The sequence below is a fragment of the Schistocerca cancellata genome, chromosome 10 (genome assembly GCF_023864275.1).
Source record: "Schistocerca cancellata isolate TAMUIC-IGC-003103 chromosome 10, iqSchCanc2.1, whole genome shotgun sequence".
NCBI classification, from domain to species: domain Eukaryota; kingdom Metazoa; phylum Arthropoda; class Insecta; order Orthoptera; family Acrididae; genus Schistocerca; species Schistocerca cancellata.
Window position 1 is genome coordinate 9836675 of NC_064635.1, and position 16794 is coordinate 9853468.

The 16794-nt window shown below is 39.9% G+C and overlaps 2 protein-coding genes and 1 non-coding gene across 7 annotated transcripts in view; 1 reads left to right on the forward strand and 2 right to left on the reverse strand.

Moving 5' to 3' along the window:
- Window positions 1-16794, reverse strand: part of LOC126106398 (G patch domain-containing protein 2) — a 173830-nt gene that overhangs the window by 149374 nt on the left and 7662 nt on the right. The window contains exon 1 of one of the 3 annotated variants that reach the window (XM_049912663.1): window positions 3745-3857. The exons of 1 other annotated variant lie outside the window; for it this stretch is intronic. The gene's annotated coding sequence lies outside the window, so the exon portion shown is untranslated. Of the gene's footprint in view, window positions 1-3174; window positions 3293-3744; window positions 3858-16794 lie in introns of those variants that run through there. One more of the 3 variants, XM_049912664.1, reaches the window with a different exon arrangement.
- Window positions 954-1028, reverse strand: Trnal-caa (transfer RNA leucine (anticodon CAA)). Its single transcript has one exon. It is a non-coding gene; the product is annotated as a tRNA-Leu (tRNA).
- The window catches only part of LOC126106400 (uncharacterized), a 39266-nt gene continuing 26408 nt past the window's right edge, over window positions 3937-16794 (forward strand). Inside the window, exons 1-2 of one of the 3 annotated variants that reach the window (XM_049912666.1) lie at window positions 3937-4064; window positions 6959-7147. In XM_049912666.1, the coding sequence (XP_049768623.1) occupies window positions 6988-7147 (160 nt within the window). In that variant the 5' untranslated portion in view covers window positions 3937-4064; window positions 6959-6987. Of the gene's footprint in view, window positions 4065-4176; window positions 4286-4383; window positions 4914-6958; window positions 7148-16794 lie in introns of those variants that run through there. The other 2 variants (XM_049912667.1, XM_049912668.1) reach the window with 2 other exon arrangements.

Here is a 16794-nt window from a genome sequence, read left to right on the forward strand (position 1 = left end):
TTAGTGAGGTTTTGGGATTGTGGTGTCCAATCTAGTAGGCAGCGACAGAGCTTTCATGCAATGAGTTTTCATTTCTTTTGTTCATGTTTTTATCTGGTTAGATGACTTGTGGATCGAGGGCGGGGGGTGGGGTGTTGGTATTTGTGAGTTGGTTTTGTGTGTTGTTGTTGTTGACCCTGTGAGGTCAAGGGAAGTGTTCGATTTCAGATTTGGTGTTTTCTTGTGGTTATTGAGGTAGTGACGATTATGGAAGTGGTTGTAGGTTTTGGGGTTTATGAATTGGTATTGGTACTTTCCGTTGACCTATACATGTCAAGGGAAGTGTTCGATTCTATTAGATATTGTTTCTAGTTGATTTCGCGACTGTTGTCGTCAGTTTATTTTAGCGGCTTTGTTGTTTGGTTTAGTAGCGTGTGTTTACTGTTAGTTTGTCCCCACCCAAAAAACCCCAATTTCCCCCACCTTGTCCCATTAGTTTCATTATATTATAGGAGGAAGATGTGTTTGATGTTTTTTTTTTTATCTATTTTCATGTTTGTTGTCATGTTTACGAAATGACATCATAGTCGTGATATGGAAGTAGTTGTGAAAGGTCATTTCCGCCATATTGGTGATGTCATTGGTCAAAGCAGACAGATGGAATTGCACATTTCCGTTAACCCGACAATTGGCTACATCCAACAAAATAAACACCCATGGAAACATTATTTGATTCAGGTATTATGTAAATTTGTAATTTCTCATTGTGCATTTCATCCAAATTGTGTTCTTATTGGGACAACATATTATTGCATTCACAATTTTGGGACTTTGTTTCTCTTATAACAGGTTTGTATATGTTCAGTGCAGTCTTCTTTCACTAATCAGGCTATACTTTCATAGTAACTGATTAGTAATGAAAATATCTTTGCAAGTAACAACTTCAGTGAAACTTCCTGGCAGGTTAAAACTGTGTGCCCGACCGAGACTCGAACTCGGGACCTTTGCCTTTTGCGGGCAAGTGCTCTACCAACTGAGCTACCGAAGCACGACTCACGCCCGTACTCACAGCTTTACTTCTGCCAGTACCTCGTCTCCTACCTTCCAAACTTTACAGAAGCTCTCCTGCGAACCTTGCAGAACTAGCACTCCTGAAAGAAAGGATATTGCGGAGACATGGCTTAGCCACAGCCTGGGGGATGTTTCCAGAATGAGATTTTCACTCTGCAGCGGAGTGTGCGCTGATATGAAACTTCCTGGCAGGTTAAAACTGTGTGCCCGACCGAGACTCGAACTCGGGACCTTTGCCTTTCGCGGGCAAGTGCTCTACCACGCAAGTGCTACACTCCGCTGCAGAGTGAAAATCTCATTCTGGAAACATCCCCCAGGTTGTGCCTAAGCCATGTCTCCGCAATATCCTTTCTTTCAGGACTGCTAGTTCTGCAAGGTTCGCAGGAGAGCTTCTGTAAAGTTTGGAAGGTAGGAGACGAGGTACTGGCAGAAGTAAAGCTGTGAGTACGGGCGTGAGTCATGCTTCGGTAGCTCAGTTGGTAGAGCACTTGCCCGCGAAAGGCAAAAGTCCCGAGTTCGAGTCTCGGTCGGGCACACAGTTTTAACCTGCCAGGAAGTTTCATATCAGCGCACACTCCGCTGCAGAGTGAAAATCTCATTCTGGAAACAACTTCAGTGTCCAACATTCAAAATGTGCAACTGTTTCCATTAATAAAAATCAAGGACGGCAGCATGATCTCCTCACAGTGTCTTGAATATTGAAAAAGTTATTTTGATAAAAACTTTCCAATTATATGTGATTTACGTGAACAAATTTTACTGGTCAACTGTTGACAATATAGAATCCTCTACTGCCAACTTTTATAAAATATACTAACAACGAATTATGACTCGTGCTAACCTACTTATTGATTATTTTATACATGTACATCACGGTAAAAGCAGCTACTTTGAAAGCAAGCCACTGGTCTTCCTGTAACATTATTCAGTTTCTGTTCTGATCCACTGCTACAAACAAAGTGTTCATGGAAATTTAATGGTTTAAAAAACTACTACATTCTGAAGTAGTTAATAACTTGAGCAATATGAATATTAATGTTAACAGTAATTGCATCCCAAAGTCCAACTATATTAGTACATTGTAAAAGGATTTTTAACCCTGCCTCTGATGTCTACCAGCAACCTGTTACAGATGTTTGCATTAGAATATAAGTTTCATACTCAATTCTAGGCATTGTACGCATGGAAATTATTTTCACTTGTAGTATTCTTATCATCAATTTTACAGTTCATCTTAAATTCACTAACAAAAAATTCCATTGGGGAGTTCACATATCAACATGTGAGTGTAAGGATACCCCAAGTCCATCAAAGTAGTTAGTTACATGTTTCAAGGATCATTTTGCATAATAGATCATAATGATTGTTTCTGCAATATGTTCAGTTACGCAGCTTAAATATTAACTTACAATATGCTTCTGTAAAATAAACACTTTTTTGAGCTTAACTGAATTACCCCAGAAGATTATGACATAGGGCAATACTAAGTTCAGCTATCCTAATCTCATCTACAGGTAAACAGAGTGAGAGGGATTTTTAAGTGCAAAGCAGGGTGCGCTTTCACCATAAGTTATCTGCAATGTTTATACTTGTACAACTGTCTCACTAGGAAATTTACTTAAACAGCGTGAATTTTTTACTTAGATGTTTTTGATGATTAAATTTTTTTTTCGTCTTTAAATACATTGTGCACTCCTGAAAGTTGAAAATGCTGTGATAATCCTCATGGGTAGCAAATTAATGTAGGCTACATTTTTCTGTCTAAAGAACAGGAACATATTTTACAATTTATAAACTGGCTATACGATTTTACTTTTTAGTTACTGGCTTTTATCCTGGAACAACTAAGATCAGACGTAGTAGTAGATCATGTGTAGTAAAGCAATAAAATATTCTGACAAATTTTGGGTTGCTGACAGTTTTACGGGCTGTGATTTCCTAACAATGCACAATGTGCTCCCGAATATTTACATTTCTTTTCTTGCCAGCCTAAAACACAAACAACAACGTCAAGTGACATTATAGCGTCTCTCTTCTGCTCAGAGTCCCCTCACTAACGAGTTGATCAAGATGATTCTCTCTCAGATTACGGATCCAAGTGCATTACAACGAACTAAATACTACCTGCAACGTCTTCGAAATCGTTAATGCACCGGAAATAAATAGTACTTCACGCATTGTCTTCGAAACACATGAGTTAGCTATGTTTCCAATAACTATGTCTAGCATCTGTGATTTGTTTATCGTACAGATAACCTCAAAATACTGCTTTACATCTGTAAGAATGCTTGACTACGAATCCACAAAAGGCATCCACAGCACAACACATGTTAATTTCTAATCGACTCATAATTACATAAAACGACCCGTCACGTACAGAGTTCTCATTCTTTAAATGCTGAAACAAAGGCGATCGGAAGTTATTTGCGCAGTCCCGATATATTGTTATATACTAATAATGTTTGCCTTTTTTTAGTTTAGTTAGGGGGAAATATGTACATTTTGTCTGCCTTGTTTGTTTCTTTTCGAAGTCCCTATCATCTGAAAGGATCTAACATCTGATTCGACTGTACTAGGTGGTAACAAGAGCCTGGTTTACTGCTGTTCATTTACGTTTCAGTGAAATTTATACTTATATGCAATTCATTATATAAATAATACCATCAAAAATAAGAAATAAATAAATAGGCTCACCTCGTTTTCCTTTTAGCTGATGCTCAAACTATGGTTTGATTGGTTTCTTAACATGCATTCATTTTAAGTTACCCTTTGCATGTAACCAGCGTCAAACGTCACTACTACGTCACGAGACATCGCTGGGGTTCGTTTACCTCATTGGTGCTGACGTAGGCACTCAGCTGCAGCCTATGATATTGCTCGGAGGGAAAATGCCGCGAAATTCTTCGCGTCGGAAACAAGCGCTAGAGGTAGTGGAGGGTAAGTGACTAGTCGTGCTGAGGATCTGGCGGGTGCAGCTGGAAGGGCTCGACAGAGTGCCTCTGTTTTCATCACAGGTAGTGTGAAGTTATTGATGCCATCACTAGTTTTAGTGCGTTAAATGATTTTAACATTTATATGTAAGAACTATACAAATGTTATCAAACTAGTAAGTTTCAAGTAAATAGAACCAGAGGGCTTGAGAAGTTTGCGCGGGAATGACGCATCAAGAGCACACAATTTGGCGCGTAAATAGATGTAGGAGAAAGTGGCCACTACGTTCAATACTAAGGCATTAGTAAGTACTAATTTGTTTTGTTGTATTTGAGTTTCTTGTTACTGCCGGCAGATCACCCGGAATTCTGGCTCAGTGCAGTTTTCATTTACGTGCAGGTGTGGCAGTTAGGCTACTTAAATTCTTGATTTATTTCGTGGTACACATCAGTCTGACCAAGATTAATGCTCACATATTTCACAGAGAAATACATTGGTCATTTAGTTGTGGTGGAGTCTTCTTCTGAATTAGAAACCTTGTGCGCTTTCAGACGCGAGATACGTGGCATTTCACACCAAAAACTTCCGTGTATTATACGTATTAGACTAGTGAAAGTTTCTACAAATTGTTTGAAGGTAAAATGCCAGATTTTGCAGTAAGGGAGTGCAGTGTTTGGTACATAATGGGGGTTATGCTACAGTATTATTAAAAGTAATTACATGTGTTAATTCTCATAAGTCTATGCGCGTATTAGCTAAGTGTTACTAAGTGGAGCTTATTCCTACTATATCTACGTTGACTACAATATTTATTTCCTTGAATAAAGCAAGAATGATTAGGTACTCTTAAAACTTAGTAAGTATGAGTGTGGGGAATCTGACTCATAATTTCTGCTTATTGCAGAAGTATTTAAGCACATTTGTTTGAGCAGGTAAGTGTCATTGTTTTAAAGGTGAAAATTATTTTCCTAGATAATTATTTGAAGTAAGGAAATTTTATGCAAATTCTGAAGAATTTCTTAAATTTACAGATATTCAAATATGTGTGTATATTGTTACCAACTGTACCAAGTGTTAATAATACTATATACTGGTGCACAGTTTGAGCCACAGAAGCATATGTAATGCTATGTTATTTTTCTATCCAAATTACATTCAAAGAATGTGTAAAATGCAACCAGTGTATGATTGATTTCCAGTTTGACTTTAAAATACTTGATGGTTAATATTTTCAGTAACTTTTTTGGAGAACTTACTGTATTGCATTTCACAGCCTGTTTTAGTATTGTAATGTTTGGACGTCGAAATTTTGATGGATTGAAGTATTGCTTGCATTTTTTATAGGAGTCTGTGCACAAGATTATGTAGACTTGCTTGTTGATGCCAGTAATTTGCAAAATTTTCCTTCAAAACTGTGATTGCCCATGTTAGTCATCATGATGCTGAGAAGACCAAAAATAGGTGTAGAATTGTGTAGAGTTCAGATGAGGTTACATATCTGTGAATTCAGATAGGGTTAGGATTTGTTCAGGGTATGCTGGTTTTGTTAGAAGGTTAAGTTTGACTGTGTTTGAATTTTGTAGTAGTTAATGTTTTAAGAGAATGAATGAATCTTGTGCGATTGATGTCACTTCAATGATGGAGTTTAGTGATCACTGTTTAAAATTAATTCGCTTAGCTGACAGTTACACGTATATTTTTATGATATAACCTTTAGATCAAAGTTGGTAATCTTCAGATCTATGTAATTCTGGATCCATATGGGCCTAACATCAATGTTGTTACATCTAAAACAGAAAACATGCACATACACGACTAGTGTCCTGTATAATAATGGCAGTTGCTAAATGCTCTCTGACGGCATAGAAATTAAGGGTACTGTTCTAGTCTGTACAGTAAAAATAAGATGGTAGCCCGGCTGACAAATGGAGATAGAGGAAGCTGTTCCCTATTCCTGCATGTTCTGAGGTAAATTGTAGCGTATGAGTAGATCATATACTTTATATCTAACTGATTTATTGTTTTATAATGTAATTGGATATTATTGTTTTGTTAGATGACAAATTTGAGAACCACCAAATCAGAAAAACCATTTGTGGAAATACGGAAGCGTCCGATCCCGTCCGTCTGTTTGACCCATGATGTCACAAATATGGCGGAAACAAAAACACACACTTTCCACAAGAAGCCTAATGACACTAACGGGGCAAGCGCGGGAAATGGGGTGTTTTGGGTGGCGGGGGGGAAACTAAATATAAATAAATTTAGACGCCTTGCGTAGCTACAACGTGTAAGTGAAGACAGCCATGCATGAATACCCACCCACCTCCCCAGGGGTCGTAACCCCTGCAACCCATAGAAGATAAAGATGCTTCAGTAGCCGATTAGTGTTTTTGTCCTTTTTAAAAAAATCTCACGGGATAGAATGAACAGATCAGAAAAGTAAATAAAATAAGGTAAAACAGAACTGGAGACAGCAACACTCAAACCAAACTCCGCGCCGTCATGACGTCACACACAACACCCTTACGTCATGGGTCAAAGCAGACGCGTGGGATTGGACGCTTTTGTTGACCCCCATTTGTTGTAACTCTTTTATTTATCCCATTGGTGATGAGAAATTAGTTCACAGCTTTGCAACCACATCTGCATGTACTGGTAGTACATCAGTTTGCTATGCTGCAGATGAGGCCGAGTGCTCTTTAACATTCATAACTGTTGTATGTGGCCAAGATTACTTGTAGTTTTTGCAAGTCATTTATTTCGTTAAAGGTGGTTACAGAGGAATGGTTTTGTATCATTCAGTGCAAAATTATCTGAATGAGATTTAAGGTAGACGTATGTGCTCTGATAATGAACTAAATAATAGATCCTGTTACTGTGGTTTGTGTTGCTCCATTTGAAGCATTTAAATTTTAGAGCATGTATGTTGTCAAATTGTTCTACTAAATTTTAATGGTCATTGTTTGTTCTTCAGTTTAGTAGATAATTGACACGTGACACAAAATGAGCATGGAGAACCCAGCTACACCGCAGGTGGCAAATGCCTCACTGCAGCGGCGAGCCACGCGCAGTGCCCTGGCAGAAATCCCGGCACGACTTGGGCTGCTGACCGTCGATGAGAACGGCCGCACAGAGGGGGCCACAGCTGCAGCTACTGTGGTCGGTACGTTGACTCCGGCCAGTAGAAGGCCACCGCTTGTCCCAATACCTGATCGTGCCAATCAGCTCACTCCGCGCGATGGAGAAGGGGCTGTGGCAGGCACTCGTGGTAAGTCTTGTGGTAATCGTATGTATCCGGCTCTGACAAGGCTGCAACTGTGGCTGCTGGACCCTCACCCCCTTTTGTGTTCTACTGTGTGAGTGAGTTTTTTATCTTATGAGAGATTAACATTTAAGTTTACGAAAAAGTATTTATGTATGAATAAGGTTTATTTCCATATGTTAATCATTAACTAGTTTTTATTGGACAGGCTGAATCAGAATTAAAATACATAAGATTAACAATATATGTACACTGAAAAACATGCACACGCACACAAAGTACATGCTCGCATCTTTTGTAACTCATAATTTAACACAATCTGGTTTGGCTGAACATTGTAGGCAAGCTGAATATCTGTTATGCAATATCATTACAAAAAAGATTGACAGAGTAGAAGTTGCGGTCATGGTGGATACGGAATTGATTTCGAAATTTTCCAGTGATACCCATCATACTTCAGAAAATTACACGTGCATGCACAGTACTGCTATAGGGTAGATGTCATGTATTTTACACAGATTACTTGGATCTTTATACTGTCCAATCTAGAATGTGACTGTCAATTTCATGCCTTTTACTAAACTACATAGAGGCAGTAGAAGGCTTATGAACCAAAGACTGTAATTACACCTACCTGGTTGTAGATAGGTCTGCAGTGGACAAATTTCTTACTTAACATTAAAATCCTAACTGTGTTCTGGATGAGTTGGATGCCTTCATTTTTGGTAGTTTTGTTCATGACTGAACTGAAAAATCATTGTTTCATAATAGTGGCATTGTCACTAGGGTAAGAGGTTGTATGGAAAACACATTTTGTAGATCCATGTCTCATTGTGAAAGACACTTCAGAGATGTGGAACATGACAAAATATGCATTAACAAGACATGCGCTGTACCTACATTAACCTCTCACTGTCCTGCTCAACAGTATTTGTAGTGACAGCAGCCAAATGTAATTTTATAAACAAGAAAGGTGCTGCTTCCTCAAATTTGAAACCACCTGTGCAAATTACACTCACGTGATTATTTTACACAATGAACCTTAAATTTGACATTTTACGTGATGAACCTTGAATATAAAAAAGAATAGAACCAATATAACTTATCCTAATAAATCAGCAATATAATTTTATCTGGATGGTATGTAACAATATTATGAAGAGGATAGTTGCTACTGATCATATAGTGGAGATGCTGAGTTGCTGATAAGAACAACAAAAATGTTGGAAAGTGAGCTTTCAGTCAACAAGGTAGTGAAGAGGGGTATAGCAGGGTAGGGGTGGGGGATGATAAAGTGCTGCTTGTGGGAACTGGTCATGAGTCCTAGGAAGGAGGTTGATGGTTTGGAATCCGTTGGGAGTTGGGAAAGATAGTATTCAATAGTGGCATTAGGGATGTTAGTGTAAAGAAAGGTAGCGTCAATAGTGACAGCAGGGTACCATGTGGTAAGGGAGAAGGAACTGTGGAGGAAATGGTTGGTATCTTGTATATAGGAGGGTAGGTTGTGGTAAATATGCTCTTTTCTGCCTTTATCAAGCATTATTTATGTCCCATCTGGACTGTGGATGTGAAGTTTCTCAGCTGCCTCTTAGACATTGCTCCTCTTGGACCCAGCCCACCATCATGATAGCCATTTGGTCACTAGTGCCTTTTGCACTATCCCTGTCTACAGTGTTCTAGTTGATAGTGGGATCCCCCCCTCCCCCATTTTGGATTGGAAGTTCCATCTCTGAGTTTCCTCAGCCATCACTCTGCTCTTTCCCAGCTCACCCTCTTATTTTCACAACTCTGGGACATAGCCTGCCCACTGCCCACCCTCGGATGAATTTATCAATTTGCCTCTGCCTTTCTTCCTTTTGGCACTATTTCCATCTTCCCTCTGTGTCTTGTTTCCCTCGCTCTTTCCTGAACACACCCACTTGGTTAGTTCCTTGTCCCCAGATTCATATGAATATCTGCTGGGGTGCAAAAAGTCTCACTCCAATTGTGTTCATTTGTTTGTTCCTCCAGCCCTTACAAGAGTTTTGGGATGCTATTGTTTTTTATGCCAATGGCTCTAAATCTGCTAATCATGAAGGATATGCCTTAGTCTTCTATTGACATGGAACACCATCTCTTACCAGCCACATATGGGGTGTTTACCATGGAACTGATGGCCATTTACAGGGCCCTCTGCTTTATTAAGCAGTCTTCCCTCATCCAAGTATTGTTGAGTTTGTACTCAAAAACTGACCTTCAGGGTATTTCCCTTTTTTTACCACCACCCTTTGGTCTCTGTCCATAACCTTCAAGTCCGTCTTGACCGTGCTGCTTGTTAGGTTGATTTCCCTTCCCCAGTTCTCAAAGACCCTCATTGCTAATAAACTTAGTGATAAAGGGGACTCCTGCCACATGGCATTCTTTCTTCTGCCTCACTCGGTGGGAATCTACCTTCTACTGCTGTCTTTGTATTGGGCTCCTCACCCCTTCGTATTTATGCCACCCCTCTCACGGTGATTAATATTTTGCTGAGCTGCCTCCTGCACTTTGGGCCTTCACATTAAAAATGCCCCTGCCACGGGTGTTAGTGGACGACCCTTGCACACTTATGTTCGTCAAGATTTTTCTTCACGAAAGTGGTTTGTCTTTCCAAATTTGAGTTTCTGAATTTCCTTACAGAATTGAAGTCCATCATTTAGTGTTGGGACCGATCAGGTTCGTTCCTACCTCCCTCTCACTTCCCTTTTTCCCTGTTTCATCTGGTTTTTGTGCTGCTTTATTTCCTGTTTTATTGTGTGTTCTTCCCTGGTGTTGTCCATGCTGTGTGGTGGTTGTGATATAGTGTGGGGATCAGCGGCAGTGCCCCCTGCTCTTGCCCACTCTCACCTTCCCCTCCACCATTCTTTACTCTTCCTGCAACCGTGACACTACTTCTGCCTCTTTTGTCACCTGATTTCCTTTCCCATCAACTGGACTGCGATGTTGGTGTTGTTCCTCCCTTAGTTTCTGCCTTCGTGGATCATGAAACTGATGACCTCTCTGTTTGGTCCCCTTCTCCCTCCCTCCCTCCCTCCCTCCCTCCCTCCCTCCCTCCCTCCCTCCCTCCCTCCCTCCCTCCCTCCCTCCCTACCAACCAACCATATACGGATACATTAGATTTGCTTGTGGAGACAATGCATACACGACCACCAGACATTAAATTAATGTAGGAATAAAGTATGCCTATTACCAAATGGAAGTGTTGAGTTATCAGCAAGTGCACAAAAAAGAATGGAAACTTACCAGATTTCTGACATCCGTCAATGAGCTGGGAATATATACATTCGCACATACTCGTGTTGGGAGCAGTTCTTTAGCCACACAACGATGGCTCGGCTTGCTGGCCAGGTTGTGTGTCGTTTTTAGGTAGCTTCCCACATTCGACTAGTTGAATACTGGGCTTGTTCCCATGTTCCATCTGATACACAGTACTCAAACATTTAGAACACTAACACTTGTGCACAGAATTTATGCTATATACTAACAGATTAAGTCTGCTGCTTCTGACCTGTTTTGTCTCCTTAAGCAATAACTCAACATCAACTACTGTTATTGACTCATATCCTGGAATATTTCCTGCATGTATGTTGTTGAAGGAATTCTGGAAACCAGTGTTTAGCAACCCTCCTCTATTGACGCTGTTGTTGGTAACAGTATCATTTCTATCATGTAATGAAATTCAGTTTTGCCACTGATATGCCTTAAATATGACCAGAAGCTGTCACATATTGAGACAATCTCATTGTGAAAACTGCCAAACACATCTTGCATTGTAGTACACTGTAAATTTCAAGCTTGTGTAAAATGTAGTAAATTATGAAGATTTTGCATTGTTCTAATTCTTGTGCTCCTGAAAATGGCCTAGCTTGTTTTTTGTACCATGGCGAGATCTGTTCCTTTTAATTTACTCGATATGAAACACTATTTCTCTGAGTTTGTCGTATCTGGTATACACTTAGTTGGTATGGAAGGAAGAGATTTTCTCTCTTTATAAGGTGTTTAGTAAATTTTTACGTGCTTTTTTAAATCAATGTATTTTGTTTCATGGATTTGGATAGTGTGAAATTCAGCATTGCTAAAATGATCTTGTTTCTCATCTCTGTATCTGTCACAGCCCTCTCATCTTGGTCAGTATTATTTGCTGCTGAAAGATCTATCCTCAGTGAAAGTGAAAAATTTCTGAGTGTTTAACAGAATGATCAGACTAATGATTAAAGAATGATTTAAGAGTAAATTGAGGAAAGTAATGAGTAGTAGTATAAATGAGATTGGTGATAAACTTAATAAGAATTGGGGACCATGGAGTAGATGAAGTGAAGGAAAACTATCTGGGAAGCAAAATAACATGGAAAAAGCAAGGAGGTGATAAGCAAGGTAAGGGTGAGAAGACCAAGAGATGTCTGCTAGTATCACACATCAGCTTTAGTGAGAAATTTGTGGTAATATACTTTTGGAGCACAGGACTATATTCCAGTGGATTGTGGAACAACCAGGAAAGAGAAACTTCCTGGCAAATCAAAACTGTGTGCCGGACCGAGACTTGAACTCGGGACCTTTGCCTTTCGCAGGCAAGTGCTGTACCAAAGCACGACTCACGCCCCGTCCTCACAGCTTTACTACTGCCAGTACCTCCTCTCCTGCAAACCTTGCAGAACTAGCACTCCTGAAAGAAAAGATATGCGGAGACACGGCTTAGCCACAGCCTGGGGGATGTTTCCAGAATGAGATTTTCACTCTGCAGCGGAGTGTGCGCTGATATGAAACTTCCTGGCAGATTAAAACTGTGTCAGACCGAGACTCGAACTCGGGACCTTTGCTTTTCGCGGGCAAAGGTCCCGAGTTAGAGTCTGGGTCCGGCACACAGTTCTAATCTGCCATGAAGTTTCATATCAGCGCACACTCCGCTGCAGAGTGAAAATCTCATTCTGGAACCAGGAAAGAGTATTGAAATGCTGGAGATGTGCTAGACTAGGAGGGTGTTGAAAAAATAGGTGGACTGATACAGAATGTAGAGGTTCTTCATAGAACTAGTGAAAAAAGGAACATGTAGTTATCATTATAGGGAAGTTAACAGAGGTACACAAACCTGAGATAATGACTGAGAAGACAGTTTATTGCTAAGAACACTGCAAAAGCTAAACGGACATACTTAAAATTCAGTAATCAGTGGCAGATTGCTGGAAGCAAAGCACGTCTGTGTTAACATGCCTCAGGTAGACGCCAGGTTAATTTTTTAGTGTGTGTACATTCATAATGTTTTTGACTGCTTTGCAGTCTGCAGTCCCTACAAACATATGGGAAACACTGACGGGGAGAAGGTACAGGCTGATAAGACATTTAAGACATCAGAAAATAACTTGCTTGGTAGTAGAGAGAGTTGTAGAGGGTAACAAATTTAGAGGAAGACAGATCAAAATACACCCAACAAATAATTGAGGATGTAGAGTGCAAGAGCTGCTCTGAGATGAAGATGGCACTGACGTGATAAGATACAAAATATAATAGGCTATGAGACTCGTGATACAATGCAAAAGCAACTTGGATTAGCAGAGCACATACAAATGCAGTGGAAGCAACTTAACTGGTTCACACTGGCATGACAGTGATAAAACACCTATGCATTACTCTGTCATATCACGTAGCGTGTCAAGGAGTGCCGCTTGCTCAGTGCATCTTGTCATACAGTACACGATGAGGGGAAATTCAGTCGTGATGTCTCAAAAAAAGTTGTTTTATGTAGATCAAGCAAAGATACATCTGTCTCTGTAGTTACTCTTTAGAAACTTTCACTTCGCATGTAAAAAAACTAAAAGCTGCTGTTTTGGGATTTAAGCGTGTTCTCCGCTATGCAGTCATTACCATTCGATTTTGAGGACACTATTCAGTACAAAATTGTTTTTCACATCTTTTAGTCTGGTATCTCAGATTTATAATGAACAGGTGTTGTTTCTGTTGCCTGTAATGTTTGTGATACTTCAAATTCCCCATGCATATTTTGAAGAGTTTGGAATGAAACATTTTGTTGTTTGTCAGTTTACATTCATTGCATTTTATTGCATATGTTGCTACACACAAAATGTTGGTAATATCGAAATTGTTTTTAACATAGAGAGAGCCACACATTCTAATTCTCGAGAAAATTAGATACATTGAAGATTTTGAAGATGTCAGTGGTGTTGAACAGCTGAAATTGTTGTAATTGAACAGGGCTCCAGGGGCCAATGGAGTCCCTATCAGATTCTATTCTGAATTTGCGGCAGAGTTCGCCCGTCTTGTAACTATAATCTATTGTAGATACCTCGAACCTCGTGCCCAGTTCATGGAAAAAACACAGGTCACAATAATATCTTAGACATTGATTAGTTGTAGATCTTCGAACATTTTCTGAGCCCAAATATAGTGAGGCACATTGAACAAATGATGTCAGTGCCAACCAGCATGGATCCCAAAAACATCGATCAAGTGAAATCCAACTCGCACTTTTCTTATGGCGTACTTTGGATCAAGGCAATCAGGTAGGTGCAGTGTTTCTTGATTTCTGAAAAGCATTTGACTCAGTGCTGCACCTGCACTTACTGTCAAAAGTACAATCATATGAGGTATAAAGTGAAATGTGTGACTGGGTTGAGGACGTTTTGATAGGGATGTTCATCTTGGAATGCTAATCAGATGTAGAAGTAGCTTCAAGTGTGCCCTAGGAAGTGTTAAGATGCTTGCTGTTCATGTTTAGTATTAATGACATTGCAGACAATATTAACTTCAGATTTCTGGCAGATATTGCAGTTACTTATGATTAGATACTGTCTGAAGGAAGCTGTGTAAATATTCACTCAGATCTTGATAAGATTTCAACGTGAAGCAAAGATTAACAACTTGTTTTAAATGATCAGAAATGTGAAATTGTGCACTTCACAAAACAAAAACTTGATATCCTATGTCTATAATATCAATGAGTCACTGTGGGAATCTGCCAAATCATACAAATACCTGGGTGTAACACTATAGGAATATGAAGTGGAATGATCATTGGTTCAGTTATAGGTAAAGCAGATGATGGACTTCAGTTTATTGGTAGAATACTGTAGGAAGTGCAGTCAGTCTGCAAAGGAAATTGCTTAGAAATCATTTTTGCAAGTTGTTCTAGATTATTGTGTGGGACTCGCAGGGGATATTGAACGTATACAGAGAAGGGCAGCACAAATGGTCACAGGTTTGTTTGATCTGTGGGAGAGTTTCAGAAGTACTGAAGAAACTGAACTGGTAGACCCTTGCAGATAGACATAAACTATACTGAGAAAGTCTACTAATGAATTTTCAAGGATGACTCCACGAATATACTACAACCCCGCTAGGTGTCGTTCACATAGGGACTGAAGATAAGGTTAAAATAATTATGGCAAGCACCCTCTGTCATGCACTTCAGTGGTTTGTGGAGTATAGCTGTAGATGTAATATGGGCTCACATATGTGACACGTAAGATTCTGATATACTAAACGCATTGTAGAAATGACAGTGAAATGTCAAGGTCCACATTCAAGGCACCCAACTGAGATTTGAATTGTGTGACCCCTAAAGTGAATTGTTGTATAGCTGTACCTATTGGACTGGTGAGCACATATTACTTCCCTCTGTTTGCTCTTTTGACAGAAGCTGATGATGCACAAACTGTTCGTCTGAATAACATTATAATGTTAGTGGAAGTTTCTATTAAACTGGCATCTGAAGTGTGTGAATGTTAGTTTACTATTGAGAGGGTGATTACCATGATGGACCATTAAATCTGAGTTTGAAAAATCCTGTCGTGGCAGCCAGGCAAATTATCATACTACGAAACAGGTGCAATTTTTCATGAAAGTGGCACTAACTATATTGCCTGTTATGTGCTTAAATAAAGTGCCATACTAGTGATCACTTACTTGACCCTTGAGTGGAAATGCTAGGAGCAGAAGTTCGCTGTTGGCTCGTAGTGCATTGGCTGCTGAGACAAACCCCGTCTCCTGCTCCCAGAGCAGCCAGCCTACAGCTTATGGAAGGAATGAATGTTTTTATAGAAGGAATGAATGTGTAATAGCTTAATGCACCACAAAAGTGACAAAGTTGACTGAGTTGCTACAAGGACCAGGTATAGCCTCTTTCCTTATTTTTGTAAGTAATGTTAACTCACTAAGCACACCACCGCAAGCAGATCAAAACTATTGTCAACAGCTCTTTATTGTTAAGGTACACAGTGCTGTTATGTAGCTAATGTTGGCAGAGACTGTAGATGTTCTGGAGTGGCATGAAGTCAGTTGAAAATTGTAGGGGCAGGGGAAAAGTGTGTGATCATTAGGTGGTCTTACAAAAAACTTTTCATAGTGGCATTTTTAATGTCCCATAAACTTGTGTTATTTTAATGAGTTGCTTCTCATCATGGCAAGTAACAAGTGAAAAATGTGTTCTCCTTTGTCAGAGCAGCTGATACTGGGTTTCTCCCAAAAGTGGAAACTGGACTCATTCTGTAGAATTTATGTTCGTGTTGGGATAGCTCGTGAGAAAAAGCTGCGGGGCTAATGGAGATACTGAACATATGCAAATGGTAGAACAATCTGTCAGTTTTTTCCCCCACAGAAAAGCACCATAAAAACACTGAAAATCATAAACTGGCAGATGCCTGATGACTCTGAACCATCCCGTGAAAGCCTATGTAAAAAGTTTCAGGATGCAGTATTAGGGGAAGAATCCAGAAATACAGTACAAACCCCTGTGTACTGCTTCTGTAGAGGCAGTGAAGTGGAGGTTAGACTGACTACAGCAGCACAGATGTTTAAGCAGTCATTCTTCCTGCCATCCACGTGCATATTCAGAGGAAAAAAAGTTCAGTATATGGTAAAGTGGGAAGTTCCCTCTAGAGCGCTCTTCAGTGACTAGCAGAGTATGAATGCAGGTGTAGAAGATTTTGGCATCATATGTGACAGACGATAGACTTTGGTTAAACGATTATTACTCACAGGGTTTCTATAAGAAGTATTTGGAACAGTTTTGAAAAAATATATTTGAGATACTGCTATAATCCCTAAAAATTCTTCAAACTACTGCCCCGGAGCATAGACGTGCTTTTTGCTATCAGCTTTTTCACAGATTGAAGGAACCCCAGTAGGTGGATTCTGTTCAGATCTTAACAGTATGTATGTGAGCTGCTCTGATGGCACTTAGTGTACAGTAGTGGTGTCCTTAGAGGGAGGATTTCACTTTTTCGACTGGGAAGTAGTTTTCTGGTGCCAATTCAGGACTCTAAGGGGGTTGGGGAATTGTCAGAGAGCAGTTGGTGAGGTAGTCGGTGATCTTTGAGCAGGTGTAGCTGGGTGTATTGTGATGCAGTTTACTATTTCTGGGGTCGGCAGACCTCGCCCAGTTGCCCCCTCTCTTCAGTCTTTTTCACACTTCTAGCTAAAAAGCACCGTTCACTGTCTGCGTCTTGGGAACAAATTCGTAGTCGACCTCCCTCGAGGAATCTGAGGAAACGGTTGGTGTAGCTTTCATTCTGGATTTG